We start from the raw sequence: 20,262 nt of genomic DNA, 5'->3' as shown, positions 1-20,262 counted from the left end.
CTCAGGCAGGAAAGCTCCTGTGAGCATCAGCCTCCAGGAGGAGCAGGCAGGGGACAGAGGGGCCCCAGTTTCTGCCTTTTCTAAGCCCTGGAGAGTCACAGAGCCTCTCATTCCTTCAGCTGCAGCACACCTAATGAGCACTTCTGCAGGGATATTCACACAGCTTCTGGCCCAGCTGCTCCCTGCAGTGTGGCAGAGTGTTCTGGCTCTGTTCATTAATCCTTGAGGCACTTAAATTCAGTTTGTGCATGCCACTGAATGAAATGGCCAGAGAGGAGCAGGGATACCCAAGTAATGCAGCAGCCCCTGTTCTTTACTGCCTCTCATGCTGGGGAGTTTACACTGACAGAAGGGCTTGGCTACATTTGTCTTCAATGACAAATGTATTTGAATGACAAATGTATTTGAATGACCTGTTGCTGAGATGAACAGCACAAGGCATGGCTACCTCAGTGGTCCAAGTTTCACTAAGCAAATTACATCAACTCTAATTCAGAGGCATATTGTGGAGGTCTTTAAATGTAGCCATATTCTTTTTTTCATTTGATTTCTGAAGTAATGAATTGCCAATATCCAAAGACCAGAAGTCTGGATGTAGGTCATGAATTTTAGTAACTGATTTCTCCTGACAGGACTGGATTCCCCTGGGAATGACCTCTCCAGCCAGGCAGATGAAGCTGAGCCTCCTCAGCCAGGTTTGAGCAGGCTCAGCTTTGAACACTGCTAACGAGCAGCTCCACACCTACACTGAGAGCACCAGGGCCAGGCCAGCTTTAATGAGAGCCACAGCTCTGCAGCTCTTGCATCTGCTTTAGCCTTTCCTTTAATTACAGCAGGAGGATAAAACACACACTTAGCATTAGAGAAACTGTGTGGTGTGTTTGCATTCCCTTCTTTGCCTTTCATGCTGTTAGCAACAGAATAGAAATTCTCTTGGGTTAAATTGGTGTTTTTTTAATAGTTCTTATGAAAGCACGAGCACAGTGAAAGGATTCTGTAGCACTTGCACATCCAGGCACAGCTCACATTTCCAGCTACATTTTTTAAAGTAATGGCTCTTTCTTCTCACTGCCTGTCTGATCTTTTTATTCACATCTAGCCAGATCCTAAAGCAGGAAAAGTAGGCTGTAGCTGTGCTGAAAGAAAGCAGGGCTCTGAAGCTGTGCTCAGAGTGTCCCAGCCCTGGGGGTCACAGCACACACAGCCCTGCTTGCACACACCTGCAGGTGCCACAGCTCTTCCCTGCATTTAAAAATGCACACTCCAGAATAAGACAACAGAACACTGCTAAAAAACACCCCAGCCTGTGTTTAAAAATACCCACTCAAGAATAAGACAACAGAACACTGCAAGCCAGGCTTGCTGCTGGTGGGAGCCACAGCAAGCTCTTCCTCTGTCAGGATCAATCCATGGAGGGAATAGGCTCTGAGGCTGCTGATGGAATTTACTGTTTTCCTTGAAGAAGATGCAAATGTGGCCATGAAATAAGGAAATTAGGCAGAGAATTGCTCCAGATCAGCTTATCAGCCATTAAAACCCCCAACAGAAAAAGAACCCAGCAAGGTGTGGGTGCTCATGGGCATGGGGTTGGTTTGCATGTTTCACATTCTGTGTGTGAGCAGGGAAAGCTGCTCCTGTGTGAGCTCACCAGGGAGGTGAGGCTGTGTCTGGCAGCTGTGCTCTGTGCAGCATCTCTCACACAGCCCAGACTCTGCAGGAGGGAGTCCCTGCTGTGGAATCACAGAGCAGCTTGGCTTGGAGGGGACCCACGGGCTGGGTGCATGCACTAGTGCCCATCAAAATGACTTTAAAATTGGAGATCTCTTTATGAACTTGCTGCAATTTCCCTGCCTTTCCATACCAGGCCCACAAATGATGTCCCCAGTCCCACAGAGCAGCACATACTGATTTTTAGTGACAGACCAAGGATTCACTCTCAGACAAGCACAGATGTTTCTCTAGCCTGCCTATCACTGTATTAAAAAAAAACTTCCCCCAAACAGAGAAAAAACCATCTGTGAGAGCAGTGCAAACAGGTTTTACACTGCTTAAAAAAGAAACAGCAAAAAATTTTAAGTGAAGAACATAAATATCTGTACAGTTTCAATACATGTGATTTTTCACTCTTTTGTACTACTTTGCAGTCCTTTGTACACTCTTTTTTGAAAGTTCCCTGCTGGTGCACTAAACATAATGTAAGACCTCATTTCAGTAATTAAAAATTGAAGCATTCAAAGATGAAGTGCTGTCACACAAAGATGCATTTAAACATTGTGACTTTCTGGAACTCTGAAGTGAAGCAAAAATGTACACTACAGAAAATCTAACTGACATTGCTGATTTTCAAATTTGTAATAATTTTTATTGCAAAACACAGCTTTTTTAAATTCTGCTGCATGAAACTCAATAAAATTAGATGTGTGACAGCTTAGCCTATCCCCTGAAATTTTTTGATTTGAAAAGCAAGGAAAGCAGATGAACTCTTATCTGTCTGTATATACTACAGTGAAATAGTTCATCCTGTGGTGCATACTTTATAAAAGGCCAGTTTTCTGATAATCCTTGTTTTCCTTTTTATCAATACAAAGAAAGCAAACTGAGCTGAAGCAATGGACTAACAGGCCATGATGTTTCCCAAACCATTGTGCCAACTGCAAGTCAGGTATTAACCTTTGTAAATGTGACCTTTGCTTTGCTCCTTATTTTTGTTTCCTCCTTGAAAACAAAAAAAAAGGAGGGCAGCTGAAAGCAGCTGTGCTCTTCATACCCAGGAAATCCACATCACTTCTAGCTGAATACCTGCTTGCTATGAAGAATTGCCTGAAGTTTATAAGGAGACAATTTCCAGATTATAAAATCAAGCCTTCCTCAATTAGGTAATGCCACAATTTATATTGCACAATCATATTTTAGCTCAGGCATCCTCAGTCACAGCAGAGCAGATGCACTGTGATGTGGTCTGTAATTGCATTATCAAATGCTATTTTTGTCTCAGGACCCTGCCTTGCTTGGTGCCCAGCATGGATCTCCTCAGGGTATGTCCAGGTTATGCAGGAATTGTGGCTGTTTGTAACATCTCCCCTTCAATGATATTGATGCTATGAAATTTCTTAAAATGATGCCAGGAGCTGTTGTGACTGTCTCCAGCCAGCCCAGGAAATGAAAACATACATTGAAGCCATCAGATGCTATCTCCAGCTCTTGGTTTGTTTCTGGAATAGCTGAGAGCTCAGCATATATAGATCTGAGGGAGACAACATGCACAGAAAAGCATCAGTTCACAGCCTGCCAGCATCCCCCTCCTTTGCTTCTCAGGCTTCTCTCAGCTCCTTCCTGAAAACATTCTGTATAAAAAGAGTTTTGGGTCAAGCTGTGAACGTTCAATCTGTCTGTGCTGTTGAGGAAAGCAAACACACCACGTCAGAACACACACACTCCCTCTTCCTTTCTCATGCTCCTGTCCCACTTCCTTTATTTCCCTCTTTCCTGGGGAGATGACAGACCCAGAAGCTGGGGGAGCTGCTGGGGCAGTGTCACACATTTAATGTGCTGCTGCTGTGGATGTGTCTGGCTTCAGAGGCAGTTTGGGGTTGCTGGGGGCATGGAAAGACATGGTTGTGAAAATGGAGGATGCTTGCTGACAGAGACAGGCAGCAAACCCTCAGACCTCTATGTGGGACAGAGCAGATCCAAACTGAACTTCAAAATCATCTGTAGTGCAAAGTTCATGCATTTTAAAACACATTAACATGCTGGGACCCAGTAAATATTATTAGTGAAGGTGAGATCATCTCACCAACAGTTCCTGCCTGTTCCTGTGGAAAGGGATGGAATTCTTACAGAACAGCATCCACTGTCCTATGAAACACAGCCTGTGGGAAATCTGCCAGTGCCTGACACTGCTGGCTGTCCAGATGGAAAGCAAAGCCTGGAGCCAGCTTTCTTGGATGACCTTGAACTAAAACTGTGGAAGTTGCTTCCACCTGTGATCTCTGTCTTGGGATGGTATTTCTGCCATGGAGGTGGTACTGAATGGCAGCTTTATAATGTGTAGGGAATTGAAGATATTAAACATAAAGCCCTATTAGGTTGCTTTAGGCAATTACTGAAAACATTTTTTTAAAAAATCTGTAAAAATGCTATAAAGGCAGTGGTGTATTTGCTTAATGTCTGTGTGGTTCTTACATCTCTAAACTAATACTGTGAAGAGGCCAAATCCACCTCCACACTGGCTCAGAACTAAAGCTGGTCACTGTCTTTGTACACTCTCACTACTCATTAGTAGATGACTCCCTCCTCTCCAGAGTGCTCATAACATCTACATCATCCAAATTCTGCATAGTTCTACTCAGGATTTTAGACCATTTTACACTATTGTGTTTGTTTACTTGAAACCTCAGACCTTTTGTGTAGAAATTTTGGTGCAACTTGACTTTGCAGTCCCACAGCTTCATTAGCTGTGCAGAGTGCATCATTTATCCCTAGTCTGGTTTCTTTTTCTTGCTTCAAATCAGGCTTACTTTTTTTTACTTGTCTTTTTCAACCTTTATTCTTCTCCTGGTTTGCAGAACCCCATGGATGTCAGTTGTCCTGCTGTGGTATTGATGCATCCATTGCTGGGAGCAGCTGAGGTGGGACAGTCAGGGATGATCATTCTGGAGGGTACTGGGTGTAGTGGCAGAATCACAAACTTAGGGCAAATTCTTGGGGAAAATGAAAGTCCATATTCCTTCTAAGAACAACAGGACATGCACAGAGTCAGACAGGAGTCTCACCTCTGTGTCCCTTGCAGTATGCACAGCACATTGGTGTTTTAAATACAGAAAGCTATTTCTGCTGGTTGTCTGCCTTAATGCAACCCCTGCAAAGGAAAACAACACCAAAGCACACAAGAACTGCTGAAGTGAGGGCTTAATTCCCTTGGTGATGCAACCTTAAATAAACCAACTGAGAAATCCCATGTTGTAATTTAAAATGAGTGCAGTGAATGTAGTAGACACAAAGTGGGAATATGAAACAAACAGTCTTGTAAGTGGCTGAACTCAGAAAGTAATGCTGCAAAGTGACAGCAAAATGTGTTCATGGAGGCTTCCATTCTCAGGTGAGAGAAGGCAGCAGTAATTGCTGTCTCTGTATGAACCTAGTTCATTTCAAATTTTAATTCTTTTTTGAACCAAATACTTCAACACTCTTAAAAGTGTCTCACTAATGTGACATCAACTCTGATTTCACTGTGGCTTCATGCCTTGTGTGGCAACAGAGCCCCACGCTGAGCATCACCAGGGGAAGGGTGGGAGGGAGGGATAGTGAGAGGAAGGAGATGAAACAGGCTGTCAGAGGTGTGAGGAGCAGTGGGAACTCACTGCTTACGTTATTGCTAAGCAGGCCTTCTGACTTTGGCTTTCTTGGGTACTTTTGATTCTTCTGCTGCTCCTTTTTTCCTTTGTACTTTATGTTATCTGTTTTCTGTCATCTCAGGTTAAGCAGGAATTCCCTTAGGATTGTTTGCTTCTGTGTTCAGCATCTGGTACTTTTCTCTGAGTTTTGCACCTTGCTGTTACTGCAGTGTAAATAAGTTACACCAGCAAAACCAGGTTTTGCTCATGAATAGAGCTGTTGTTGTCAGTGTTTTCTGATAAGAGCTGTCTTTTCATGGAAAGGAGCAATAAATCTTTTCTCCCTCACACTTCTGAAACCTTAACAATACAGCATCACTTATTGTGATTTCCTTTCTCTTTTTTTTTTTCCTTCCTGATTGTATCTTGCTCTCAGAAGATAGGATGGACCTGGGAGGGTGTAGAGGAGGAGGCAGCTGTGTGGTGATGCCTATTATTCCATAAATAGAAATGTCAGATTGTCACAAGATAAGGCACCAGGAGGAAAACCAGCAAGGCCAGCTGTAAGAGGGACCCCATGGCTGTGTCACACTGAGCTTTGCCTCCCAAGTGTCAGCTGGGAAATGGCACAAGGTGGTTTTGTAAGCAGAGCTGTCAGATGGTCAAAGCTCGAGGTCTCTGACATTAGGAACAGCATTTCCAGGGGACTGCCAAGGGTCTGGGAGCCCCAGGGATGTCACTGTGCCTGCTAAGGTCCAGCTCTGCCAAGTCTCCCAGCTCCTCACATGCCTGGAAGCCTCCAGAACAAGAGTTCAGGACAGAATTGCAAAGTTCTGCACTGTGCACTTGAAGCTAAAAGTACAGAGATCAGCTCTCCCAGAGGAAGGAAAATGCCTCAGTTCAGCTGGATCTCTCTGCAGCCCCATCTCCTTTACCCTGTTTGACAGCAAACCATCAACCCCAGAGGAAAACACAACATTATGCTTTCAGATGTGTGGTTGAAAAAATGGTGCCTTAAAATACACTGAAAGGAAAAGCAATTTTTTGGTGGTGCATAATGAGAAACTTATCATTTGGAAAGTATTTAATTAATTGTAAACTTGGTAATTGAGATAATTTGGTCTTAGAAATGATTTTCATTATTGTCTCTGTTGGATAGCTAGAAAAATAGTTCTTTAATAGAGAATTTTCTTTAAGCAGCATTTCCTACATTGAATATGTGTTGTGGCTGTCACAAAATGCTGTTAATAGAAGCAGCAGCAGCTTTGATCTTTGATCTTTGACCTTGTCATTTTTAATGCAGAAATTCAGCGCTGTTTCCAGGTGTAACCTTGTATCCCAAAGTGTCCTGCAGCTCCCAGCTCTTGGCTGCCTGTGCTCTGGTTTGCACGAGTGGAAGGTGCAGGGGGCTGTGCCCTGAGCCCCCCAGGCACGGGGGCACTCACAGAGCCTGGCCCCCCTTTGGGCAGCTGAGCTGGCTCCAGGCAGGGATGCTGTGCAGGGAAGTGTCCCCTTGCCCTGGGGTGTGTCACTGGTCCTTCTCACTTGTCTTCTGCTATAAATAGGAGAGTAACCAGGGCATTGAAAAGCCCTGGGACTGTCAGTGTTTCGTTTTATACCAGAAACCTTTATATTCTTTTCAGCTGGGATAACAAATAGTTGCTTTTCTGGTTTTAAAAATAAGAAAAGGTCAAACATGAAGGCAAATGAAGAAGGAAATTTATCATTGATTCTGCTGGAGACAATGACAATGCACAGCCAGGCCTAGAGTTTCCTCCTTCCAGTGCCCAATATCCAAAAATAGAACTACCAGAGCAGTTCAAATGAACCAGGCTCTGTGCTTTTGGATAGAACCTTCTGTATGCTGCTGCAAATATACTGTGATATTTGTGAATGTAAATCTGACTTCTCTATTGTCTATATGTTTTTAGACAAATTAACTTAGTCAGTTTTAGCCACATGGAGAAATATTCCCCTCCACAGTGGGGCAATTTCAGGAAAACTCCTCTTGTTACTATTTATTATAGCAGAACTTGAGGAGATGGCCAAGCTCAGGAGAACTGAGCAATGCCAGTGAAAATGAAAAACAGACAGCCTCTGTAGACACTGTTCTGAATTTATGTGAAATATACCTTAAATATGACCCTCCTGGGACTGGGAATTCCAAACACCACCTTCAATTCTCTGAAACAACAGCTGAATTACATCACTGTGAAAGCTGTGGTTCAGCAGCTTCCATGCAGTGTTCCTCCAGCAGAGAGCACTTCCAGCAAGGAAAGTCAGGCATGTTTCCTTCAGCAGGAGGTTTGGGAGCTGCCCTGCCGAGGCTGGCCAGCAATCTGTTCCCTTCAGTGCCAGCTCTGTGTCCTGCAGCCCAGCAGCACCAGGTGTCACAAAATATCAGTGACAGACACACACCAGAATGGCTCAAACAACGGGCTCTGCACTCATTAAATGCTGCCTGTGATCTCACAGATTTATAATCAGCAGATTGAAGTAACCAAGCCAAGCTGACAGGGAGAAAAAGGAGCCAAATGTAGCAGAGGAGCATCAGGTGGGGGTTGGTCTCTTCTCCCACATAACAAGGAGCAAGGCAAGAGGAAATGGACTCAAATTGCATAGGGAAGGATTAGATTGGATAGAAGGAAAAATGTTTTGACTGGAAGGGTGATGAGGCATTGGAACTGCCCAGGGCAGTGGGGCACTCACCAGCCCTGGCAGTGCTCAGAAGGCAGCTGCAGCTGCATGTGGCACCTGGGGACGTGGTGCTGTGCTCACTGTTGGACTCCACTGTCTTAGGGGCAATTTCCAACCTTACCAGTTCAGTGACTCTGTACATTCACAGTGCTCTTGCAGTCCCAAGAACACTTTCACCACTGCAGAGCCCCCACAGCCTTGGCACAGCCATGAGCACCTGCAGTACCCAAGGCAGCCTCCACTCAAGTCCCTCAAATCTGCAGCTTGACATCATCCCCATCTCTGGAGCAATTCTCTTTATTTCTACACATCTCTTTCCTTCAATCCCCCAAATTTCTCCATCACTGCTGGTTGCTCCTGGCTGGTTTCAGCCTGCTCACTGGAGACACCACCAAGGAGATGATTTTTTATCCCTGCATGGAGACCTTCAGTTACATAATCATGTCAGCTGTGACTTTGCATGACACCTGATTCTCTGGCCAGCTCCTGGACAGGCACTATCAAATCTTCAGAAACTCCAACAATTACAAGCATTTTACTCCTGGGGCAGGAATGTATTAAAACAGAACTAAAAATAATCTAAGTGCCTGCAAACCCTCCTGGAAGAGAGGGAAGGAAAGCAGCAAACATGGTCTACATTCCATTTTTAACTTCAAGCACTTTAATCCAATAACAGAAAACAAAGGAAATCTCAGACCTCCTCTTACAGACATGCTAGAGGGAGCACAGATCTATTTCTAGCTTTGAAAGCCATTCAGCAAAGGCAGAAGCTCTGCAGACACTCTGAACTGCTCTGCTCATCCTGAAATCAATGAAAATGATATTTGACACTTATGTTGGTGTTACTAATAGCTCTTACACTCAAGTATGAAGTATTTGTCAGTCTTGTTGGCCATCTTTTTTTTTTTTAGTTGACCATTAAGGGGGGTGTTAAGTGATTTTTCTCTGAGCTCCCACTATAATTTTTCCTTTTTTCCTATGCATGTCTCTAGATGGCACCCAGGCCTAACACTGGGGAAATCAGATATCTTCCTTGGCTGAGAAGAAGATGGAAAAATTCAGCTGTTGAAGAATAATTCCTACTGAAACAAAACAAAACAAAACAAAACAAAACAAAACAAAACAAAACAAAACAATTCCTTTGTGTCTGGTACAGAATGTCTCTTTTTTTAAAAGCCCTGCCTCCCATTTTCCTGCAGAGGCTGAATGGGAGAGCTCTGCCTGCCCTGCTGGCCCCGTGCAGATGGTGACAGCAGAGGTGACTCATGCTGTCACCTCCTGGAGCATGGCAATGGCAGTGCTCAGGACACAGAGACATGGCACGGGGCTGAGTCACTGTGCCAGGGCACTGCAGGCTCCCCATCCCACTGATTTTCCTCTCATTTGGTGCCATGTTTAGCAAATCTTCTGCTCCCGCTGTTTATTCATGATGGGGTTTGGTTTTTTGTTGTTTCTTTCTGGCAAACTGAGATTCTGCTTGTAGGTTGTGATGATATAGCTTGAAATACCATGAGGGAAAAGGCTCAAATGTGCTTGTGTGCTGTCTCCAAGCATGCAGAGGGGGTTCTGCCATAAGCCATCAGGAAAGAGAAGGGCAGAAGTGCAGGCAGCGTGTCAGGAATCCACAAAAGCACCCTGAGAATCCCCCCCAGTTCAATACTATTGCAGCTACTCCAGGAATGGATCTGGGCTCCTGACCAGGGAAATGTTTTATCACACTCATAACTCATGTGTTTAGGGTTCCTGGGCAGACATTTAAAGCTCAGCTCTGGAGGGAACACTGCCGTGTTGTAACTGCTGTTTGCTTCACTGGTGCTTTTTCTACAATGTGAAAAGTGTTTTCACAGGGCTGAAGAGAATGTACCCTCTCTTCCAGAGAAGAGAAAGAGCTTCTGTAGGTTAAGGGGCCCAAAGAATTTTTTCTCCTCTATTCTGCAGATTGCTGCTTTCCTTAAGATTTCCAAAAGCACTTTTTACCTCCTAAAGAGGTCTGACAGTAATACCAAGATGCTCCCAGTCCAGCCCTGCTGACCATCCAGCTTCCAAATGAGAAATACACTGGGATTCTTTATTTTTGTTTTCAGAAGCAGCAGTAACTTCTTCTGGGACTCTTGGAGTCTCAGATCCAACACCCAGAGCACAAGGGGCAAAGAAAGGAAGGTTCACAGTACCAGAACAGATTGAATAGCCTTCCAAGGGATTTCCTTTCCAGGAGTTCCTCTTCTTCCCTTTCCTTCAGGGGCAGCAATGCAGCCCTTGCCCAGAGCAGCCCCTGTTGCCTGCATTCAGTGATATTGGCTGGCAGAGGTGGGATGTGCTTTATAGCTACAAGGAACCACAGGTCCTGCTTTCATTGAGTCAGATGGGTGAAGCTTTGGCATGGTCCCCTATGTCCTTCAGCCCTCTCTTTCATCATTTAACCTCTTTTTTTATTACTTTTTCCCTAATCAGCCCTGTGGAGTGGATGAAACACGAAGGCTGTTTGACACAGATGGGAGGAAAGATGTTCCATGTGCCTGAGGGGATTGGTGCAGATGGCAGGTTCAGATTTTGTCCATCAGCACAATGCACCAGCCTGCAGAACTGGGACTCTGGAGAGGTCATCTGACTTCTGATTTTTGGAATTCATGTGGTCACAGAGCTATTACAGACCTAAAGTGCTTTGGCCACGGATTTACTTCTCTGCTGTGTGTTACAAGGCAGGAACAAAGTTTAGGTCTCAGGAAAAAGAGATGCTGAGAATATGTGTGGAGTACCAGCTACATGCTCTGCAGTCAGACTGAAAACCAGCCAAAATAATGGGGAAAAAGTGCAACTAAAGCTGCACCACATGGCCAGTACCTTTGCCCCAGGTTAGGCACAGGGACTGTGGGGAGTACTGAACATGGATGATCTCCTCACTTGGAAAGTGCTGCTGTGGTATTTAAAATTCCTGAAAATCCTCAGAGAAGAGCAGTGCCATTAGCTTTTGGAGTTCCTTAGCAAGGGCAGGGAGCCAAACTCATATAGTAAAGTATTTTAATTAGTGTATTTCAGAGCTTCTCAGAATGAAGCCAAATCTTCTGATTCAGAAAAAAAAAAATCCTCTCTGTCTATCACAGAGATCTCTTTTGTAGAAACTCACTGTTCTCTTTACTTGGTGAGAGTGTGGCCTGATTTGATTACAGCAGTTCAATATTGAACATTTCTTGCCAAGAAAATGTCATCTTTGTTAGGCATGGTCATCTTAGTCAAATGTACCAACATGCCACCCACAGTGCATGAACACTGGATAGATAAGGAGCTGTGAACACTGCATAGATAAGGAGCTGGGAGCCTTGCTCATATCCCAGCACATTTTGAATACTGACTCTCCTGGGAGGACAGCATTTAAGATTAATTGATAAAAGTAATTCCAGTACCATTTAGTGTGATGGATCTCAAGAGTAAAGCAGGCTTTGCTTGTGATGAGAGTGAATAATATGGGGAGCCTAAGTCAGAATATTCATCGGTAAAAACATCTCTGCCTTCAAGTGTCCTAAACACACAGAGCAAAGGACCATGCTCCAGTCCTGAGGCAGGCAGGCTGATCTTCCCACCAAAACCAAGCCTTACAGTGGAAGAGCAGATCCCAGGGGAAGTGACAGGGGTACACAAAGAAGGAAAAGAGGTCAGCAGTAGTCATTATTAGGAGAGGTATTGCATGGTTGTATTTTGGGAGGAGAGGGGTAAAAAGGCAGCAGGAGTAGCTGTCATAGCACAGGGGAAGTAGCAGAACAGGCAAGATGGAGTTAACCCAAGCAGCAAATAACAGAAGGATCAACATGTTTTACTAACAAGAGCAAAGCAGCTGAAGGACAGCTCCCTGCAGAGACCTGCAATCCTGGCAGAGGCAGCACGGGGAATAAAAGCTCTTGGGGTGTGATTAAAGTCTTATTTGTGCCACAAACACCTACTTTTCCCACTCCTCACTTAATTCAATAATTTGGCTGCACTGTCCTTTGGGGGCTCCCCCTCTCTCACACACACACAGTGACAGCCCCTGCTCTGATGGCACTTCAGCTGCTCCAGGGGCTCAGGCAGCAGCCACCCCCCCCCAGGCACAGGATTGTGGAAAGCAGAGCTCAGACATCCCTGGGCAAGGAGAGTGTTGGTGAGATCCAAGCTGAGAATGTACAATTAATCACAGGGGCTGGGCTTTGTGCTCTTCAGGGGGTGATCTCAAAATGAAAGCCCCAGATGCTGCCCTTGGAGCCAGCACCTGAGCCTTGGCTGAGGCACTGGGATAAAAGCTGTGCCAGGAAGCTGATGCTGAAGGCTGCTGCCTTCCAGGGCAGTGATTCAGTGGCAGCTCTCAGGAGAAGCAGCAGTTTCAATGAGAACTGAAGGTGCAGTTTCTGCTAATGTTACTTTTCTTTTTTTAAGCTTCTGTGTCATGACATTGATGGACTTTCTGCACACATCAAGGATTTGAAGCATTTAACATCAACCATGGAGGACACTCAGCCAAGGCACAAAGCCTCAGAAACAGAAATGCCAAATCATGTCAGGTTCCAGATCTCTGGTGTTAGAGCTGAATTATTGGTAGGGTCCCAATGAGAGCTGGTGGCAGGACATGAACCTTGCCCTGGCTGTGCCCAATAATCTGTCACCCTCTGCTGCCCCTTCCCGGGCTCTCTGCTGTTCTTGCTCTTTCCCTGCTGGAATCTCTTGCTGCAGTAAGTGCAATAAGGCTCACCTGTCTTTTCCCAGGACCATTATGGAGACAGATGCCCACTCCAGAAGGTTCTCTGATGCTCAAGAAAGTAAAATCTGAAATTTCCCACAGTGACAGGTATGAACCTACACACAAACTATGAGTAAGACAAGTGACCAAGGGCTCAAGGGGCCTTTAGTATTAAATTCCCTTTGCTTTCTGTGGAACCAAGAGTGTCAGGATCCCTTTCAGGCAGGCAGGTCCAGGCAAGGCCAGGGCCAAGTGCTCAGATCAGATCTGGCCAATCCCATCAGCACAGAGTGGGCTTTGCATGTCTGACCATGCTTTTTCTGTTTCTGCAGGATGGATGACATCCAGCTGTGCAAAGACATTATGAACCTTAAGCAGGAGCTGCAGACCTTGGTAGCAATCCCAGGTAATGGCTCTCTCTCAGAATTAGGATAACACCTGTGCTCCTGACACCATCCCCACCATGCCCCAACAACCAGAATCTCCTCCCCACGAGGTGCACTTTCATATCTCTTTCCTCAAATCCTCATTTTTAATTCCCATTTTCTTGCCCATCTCTAATCTCTGTCTCTAAATTTCTTTTCATGCTGTATTTCACTGCTCCCATGGCAGCAGCCCTGCAGACATCACTCAAACAAGGAGCACATTCCTCATTTCTTGCACTCCCTTGGCAATCTCAAGGGAACCAAGTGGCACAGAGATTGTCAGGTGAAAAAGACAAGTGCTGAGATACCAGAGATAAAAGAGGGAGAGGAGAAGGATTTATAACCATCACTGTGAAAGTGATTGATTTTTTCCTTGCTACACCAATCCATTATCACACCTGTAGTTAAATCTACCTTCTAGGATCAAGAAGAACAGGTTTCTACAAAAACCAAGGCCCAAAACTCTGTTTTGTGTTTTGCCATAAAATCTCTGCAAATTCAGTGTTTGAAGGAGGGACAGAGTTGTGGGCAGTTCTGCAGTCCTTGGCTCAGAACTCCAGCTGCCATCAGTGAGGAATTCCACTTCCCTACAGCTTTGCCATTTTAGGTGATCCACAGCCCCACTCTATTCAAGGAAAAAAATTAGAGAGATCCTGCAAAACACTCAGCAACTGCAGCAGGCCAGTCACACCACATATTGCTGCACAGCCTCCAGCACCCTGCAGAAATAATTTGCTTAACTGCTCCTGCTTAACTATTAACTCCAAGTTTTGACTATCCTTTGATTATCCTCATTTTTCCTCCTCACATTTCATTGTGCAACTTTGAAGGACAATTTTGTCCTCAGAAAGGAGAAAGAAGGGCATTTGTGACACAGGAAAGAGATCTACTCTGAAACCACTCACTTTTAGCTGTGTAAAAGCTTAGCCACGTTTTGCACCTAACAGAAAGAGATTTAGAATATTTCTTACTTTTTCTTTCTTTACACTTGTTAGTAGAGGTCACATTTTAAATTTTTAATAACAACACTGTTGGTTCATTATTCATTCAAATGGACAGGATTATAAATCCTAGGAAGTGGCTGTGAACGATGCCCCTTGCCTCACTTTCCTGATCTGCAAGCTTTCCTGTACTGTGAACTGACAGATAGGGTTAATCAGCTTTCATCCTTTTGGTGTTCCTGCTGTTTGGGGGTTTTTTATCTTTTAGAAGTGATTTTGCAGTCTCAAGGCCTCAAGCAGAGACCCACAGACAGCAGTTTCTCCTTAGAACTTCACAAATCTCAGCTAATTTAAGAATCCAAGAGGTGAATTCCAGCAGCAGCATCTGCAGGCAGGGTCACAAGAGCTTGGTCCTTGCAAAGACAAAGCAGCTGCTGGCACTGACTTTGTGCTGACACAGCATGTGCCTAACCTAGAAAAACACTTTCCAGAAGTGGATTCATTCACAGCATCTCCACCATCATTTTCCTGTAAGAATACAGATTTGTACAGAGAGCTGCTCTTTGGTTTCAGTGGGCACAGTTCAGCCAATTCCAGCAGATGTGGAATCAGTCCTTAGTGCACAGAATATGCAGTATTTTGGCACATATATGAACATTTAGTAGAGTTTCCTGAAGGATATAATGAGGGAGCCCATTTCAATTTAGGAAAAGAATAGATAGGAAGTAGAAAGTAGCTTCTGTTTCAGAAGTGAGGAGAGTCCTTGCTCCTTAGCCATAACAGACACAGCAGGAAAAAGCAGCCACTTCTAAGCAGTCTTGTTTTTAATCTGTACTGAAAACAACTGTTTCCAAGTGTCTGATTAATTTAGCTATTTAAAGTGTCTTATAACTTAAATCAGCAGACACAACACAGCTCAGAGGCATCAGACTGCAGAGCTCACTCTTCCTCCCCCAGCTCCCACTGTACTGAGCTGTGCAGTTCTGCTGCCCAAAATCTTGATTTAATACAAAGTGTCTTCAGAGCTGCTCAAAATTTTCAGCTTCTCAGAGAAATACATGAGCTTGGATTTGCCTCTGGCTTTCTCATCTCTGCTGCACTTGCAAGGTTTGAAGAGTTCTTAAATACCTTTGCTTTATAGCCTGAAACGACAGCTCTGTAATCCCGAACATTTATGAGTTTTAGTTTGCAACAGGCACATCTTTCATGCCACAAAAATTGTTGTTTACAGACAACCTAGCCATTCCAGGCTGGCCACTTAACAAGGACATATATTAATTAATCAGATTTTTGAAGTACAGGGAAAATAAACTTGCATTTATTTTTCCCCATTTTACAATTGATGCTGCTGGTGGGGATTTGCAGCTGACCTGCCTTGTCAGAATAGGGAAGGAGGTGTTGTTCTCAACAGCCAAAGCTGTCTTGAAACACAGAGAAATAGTTCCTTTTGGTGTGATCTCCTTTCCCCTGAGGTCAAATGGAGTTTGTACATTGGATTTTAACAAAGCATCTGGAACTATTTTCTTGCCAAAGCTCTTAAAAAAATCCCAAGCAATGTCTTGAAGAGTCATTGCAAATTAAAATCAGGCTTAGCAAAGCCCACAGAGCCTTCAGCCCATGAAGCTGATCAGAGCCCAGAGCAGCAAGAGAGGAGAGCAGTGACCCAGCTTGCTGGGGTTGGGTGACTCAGTCTGGAGAACCATTGACTTCAATCAGCAGCTGATCCTCAGACATCTGCAACGTCCTACACCACCCCCTCACACTCCCCAGAGCCCAAAGGAACACACTCTTTTCTCTCTTTTTGACCAGAAAAAGAAAAAACAAAGATGGAGAAGCAAAGAGAGGATGAACTGATTCAGAAGATTCATCGACTGGTACAAAAAAGAGATTTTCTTGTAGATGATGCAGAGGTGGAGAGATTAAGGTAAGAACCAAGAGCAACTGAACTTATTTAGTGGCATTCCACAAGCCTAATAATACAATAGATTAAGTGACAGAATTTAAATCAATATTAATAGGAGAGAATTGGTCCTTCAAAACAACTTACCAAGTTAAAAGCCTCCTCTCCATTCCATAGGAAAAACATTAAAATTAGATTACTCTAATTCTGTGGCTCTTTATCCCATTAATGATTCAGTCATCTCAGGAATAACAGTGAGCTTTGGTCTCTTATTTTCCTACCAGAAACAATCTGGGCATTTACCATTTAAAAGAAAAGGATTTATGCTGCTATCTTGGGATAAGAAGTAGACATGAAATGGAATTCTACAAGACTGTCCCATTTACAAAGAAAACTGTCATTCCTCTAACATCTCTTTTCCTTTTTTCCACCAGGGAAAAAGAAGAAGACAGGGAGATGGCCGAGTTCCTTCGCACCAAGTTAAAACCCATAGACAAAGCAACACAGTCTCCTACCAGTGAGTCCCTAATCATTAAGAAAAAAACAAGAGTAAAAGGAAAAACTCCAAAGACAACTGATTATAAGAGCATTTTCACAGGGCAGCCTCTGGCAAAAGCTAGGTGGAGCTAGCTAGATCACCTAGAAACAGCTCTGGGTGTCAGCAACTGCTGGCCATGTAGACTTCAGATAGCAAATTACCCCTTAAAACTGAATTTCAGTCACCTATGGCCACTTCAGAATTGTTCTGTGTGTTTTAAATATGCAAGGTATATTTGTATACACAGTGCCACAAGCTGCTTTTCTAAGCAGTTCGATTTTTATTAATAATTTTCCTATCTGTTTCTGCAAAAATAATGGAAAAATCCACTTCAGGTCCATGCTGGAATATCTGAAACAAAGTTCATCTGTTTTATTGCAGTCAAGATGGGAACTAGAGAAAAAAAACTGCAAACTTCCACAGCTGACCCAAATTTCTTACAGATTACTATCAGAAATAGGCTTTTGAACCACCCCAACCCAAATCACTTATAGGCAGAATGGAAGCACACTGGTTTCTGAGAGACAAAGTGGATTTGATGATGCCTCAGAAGCTTTTAGTGCAACTTTCCAACAGAACAGTCACAGCCCCAGCAGGAGCTCTGGCAGTTCACAGATTGATTTTGCCCTGTCTCAAGATGAGCTCTCAGGCAGAGTCAAGTGAGAGCAGTGCCCTTCTTAGAAAGGTCCAGCAGCTGCAGAGGTTGGTATCAAACATTCTGGCATTGTGCACAGATCAAGATCTTGCCCAAGAGTTCCCAGATGGACTGGAATGACCTTGAAGTTCAAGTACAAGGTTGAGAAGAGACATTTTAAGATGCATCACTAATTATTTATACCCCCTTAGTCACAGGGAGCATGAGTCATCTCCCTTGTTTGTTTACTTTCTCATTGCTTTTAAATGCAGTTTTAAAGATAAAAAGATTCTTTTCACCCTGAAAAATGAAAACCTACCTTTATCTTGTTCCCTAATTACAACATCCAAGCCAATGAGAGAATAAATTCTAGCAGTACTTTTGTCCTTCAGCTCCTTTCCTTGTTGGGTGGTAAACAATGAAATGACTTTGTGAAAGGGACACCTGCCTTGAACCAGATGCAAGTTTCCCCTCCCTTTAAGATGTATGGATTCTTCAGCTCCTCTAAACACCCTTCTCTGAAGAGATAAGACTTTCTGAGCAGTTTCAAACCAGCTCTGTCACCACCAAAGTGTATTGTTCAAACAGGAGCTGAAAAATTCAGGGTGGGTGGAGAGAGGGCAGGAATGGTTTGCCACCTTTAAGGCAGAAGTGGGAAGAAAGAGTTTGAGCAGCTCTTGTTTCTAATGGTGTCCTGTTTTGACCATTGCAGGCAGCCCAGCAGAAAAGAAGGCAGAACCTCCTCCAAGCAAGCCCACCATTGCCAAGGCAGGGCTGGCAATTATTAAAGATTGTTGTGGGGCCACACAGTGCAACATCATGTAGAGAGAGCCCTGGGCTTCCCAGCCTGCTTGTCTTTTCAGTGTTTCCATTGAGTGGAAGTGGATGGTGAGGGGAACCAGCAGCACCCTGCTGAGGGAGGCCAGAGCAGCTGCACAGGTGCCATCTGTGGACTGGACCATGGCAGGTTCCTCACCGTTGCATGGATCACTCTACACGCATGCCTAAAAACAAAAGAAATCTATTTAGTGGCTGTCCAGGGACCAGAAGAGATCAGCAGTAGAGTCAACAAAAACCACCCCGTGATACAGGTGAATGAAAAGGGGCTACATTTAACCCACTATGATAGAAAACAGCAATTTTAATGGGCTATAACTTTAGAAGAATATTTTGTACACTTCCCCCCCCGTGACAAACTGCACTCAAAAATTGCCAAATTCTCCTGTTTTGGCTGTTTTCAGAACAAAAGGCACAAGTAGCAATGCTATATATAGCACAACGGATAGAGGAAGCAACTGTAGGATAACTGATGTTGCATACCAAATACCAAACTTGTGTGATGTTCAGCTACTTTGCTGTGGAGTTTAATTTCAAATTCTTCCTAAAGAATGAGATCAGTGACAAGGATGCTGCAAGTAGCTACAGATTTTTATATCCCATATGATATCAAAGTTACTCAAGTCAAATTAATATTGCTTGCACCAGGGGAAATAAATCCCTGGCAAAGCTTTAGCAAAGCACAGCTACAGTGATCTGCAAGTTGATGATGCAGTCCAAGGTTGTGTCACTTCTGTTTTACATCTCCAACTCCCAAGAAGTAAGAGAAATATTCACCCAGGCTTTTGTCCATTTTTGCAAGCTACATGCAGCAGGAGATTACACATCACTGAGAGACTGCTGGGCGAAGAACAGAAAACAAAATTTAACTAATATTGAAACCATGCTTAAAACAAGTATTAATTGTATATTTTGTGACCACAAGAAATAGAAACTATCCATAAAAAAAGCATAGGAAGACACAAGACACCCAATACAAATTGGCCACAAGACAAATATACAAATACAGAAGTAGGTATTTGTGGCAGGAAGATCACATTCTGTATAAAATGGGTTTAAAATTAAGGGAAATACAGAAATACTTGTCTGTGTTTCACCATTAAGTGTGTTTCTGGTCTCTATGCAGATTAAGCTTGTGGAATCTAATATCTTTATATTAGCTGTCAGTAGCTGGTTTGTCTGTGTGATGGTATTCCATATAAATGTACTGTGATAGGTGTAAATAGTAAAATAAACATACATGGATCTAGTGTGACAATCTCAGGCTTAGAAATAACAAAAGATAGCAACAAGTTCCTAAAATAACATTTTCCAAAAGGAACTTCCATTTTGTGAAGCCAGCTAAGTGAAGTGTGTGCTTATATACCAAGGAACCACAGTATAGGAAAGGAGAAAAAATTAACAGCAGTTACCCCAAAAGGATAAACAGTTACTTTTTTAGAGAGAAAAAGTAGCTAAGTAAGGTTGCGGCAATAGACACCATCTAAAGTAACTCAGACTATCCTTCTAAAACCTAATCTCTAGCACTGACTGATCTGATGAAAACCACTTGCATTTCCAGAATAATTTCAGTATTGCAGACTCACTTGAGACAAAGAACCAACGTCACGAAGTACCTCCAGTTTTAAGGATCAAAGAGGAAAAAACACAAAAGGTTTCCACTGAGACACGAAGCCCTTTAATTAATTTGACCAAAGATGCAAGAAAGAGAAGGAATGCTGACTCTCATGTATGATTATTGCATCCTTGTTGAGACATAGACCACCACACTGAGCTCTGCAGCTCTCACAATCTGTACCTGCTGTGGGCTGGGCTCTGCAGGGCACCTGGGTGCATTTATGGGGAAAACTGCTTTTAGGGGAGAAAATACACACTGGAGGGAAAGAAACACCCACTGGCTCCTGTAAAACTCCACAGGCTCTTGCTGGCACCCAGTTAAGACATCAGGAATTGTCAGTATCCAAAGGCAAGGGGCAGATGTTCAGGGTCATTAATAAAAGCAAATGGGAGTCAAGGAAAGAGCTGTAGTGAAGCACCAACTTTAAACCTTAGGGCAATCAGCTGTGCATGCCACTAATAAAGGGTCCAGAAGGACTTTGCACGTGGTTTTTAAGGTTTTTGAGATGACTCCTGCACATGAGTGTTTAACCCAGGCTGTGCTGATGAGTGGGGTGATCCCTACAGGCTGCACAGAATCCGCCTGGGAATGAAGTGAAGTGAGTGCAGTGTTGGTTTCCATGAAAAAATTT

The 20,262-nt window shown here is 43.7% G+C and overlaps 1 protein-coding gene across 2 annotated transcripts in view; it reads left to right on the top strand.

Moving 5' to 3' along the window:
- The window catches only part of BMERB1 (bMERB domain containing 1), a gene marked incomplete at both ends in the record, with an annotated part of 55,196 nt that extends 37,195 nt beyond the window's left edge, over nt 1–18,001 (top strand). For both annotated transcript variants that reach the window (XM_084216357.1, XM_084216359.1), the window contains 4 exons: nt 13,071–13,144; nt 15,914–16,028; nt 16,439–16,521; nt 17,889–18,001. In XM_084216357.1, coding sequence (XP_084072483.1) covers nt 13,071–13,144; nt 15,914–16,028; nt 16,439–16,521; nt 17,889–18,001 — 385 coding nt within the window. The remainder of the gene's footprint in view (nt 1–13,070; nt 13,145–15,913; nt 16,029–16,438; nt 16,522–17,888) is intronic.
- Between the last annotated feature and the right edge of the window lie 2,261 nt (nt 18,002–20,262).

This window comes from Fringilla coelebs (assembly GCF_963513975.1).
Source record: "Fringilla coelebs genome assembly, chromosome: 16".
NCBI classification, from domain to species: Eukaryota; Metazoa; Chordata; class Aves; order Passeriformes; family Fringillidae; genus Fringilla; species Fringilla coelebs.
The sequence above is the reverse complement of the archived record's forward strand: the minus strand, read 5'-3'. Positions and strand labels throughout refer to the sequence as shown.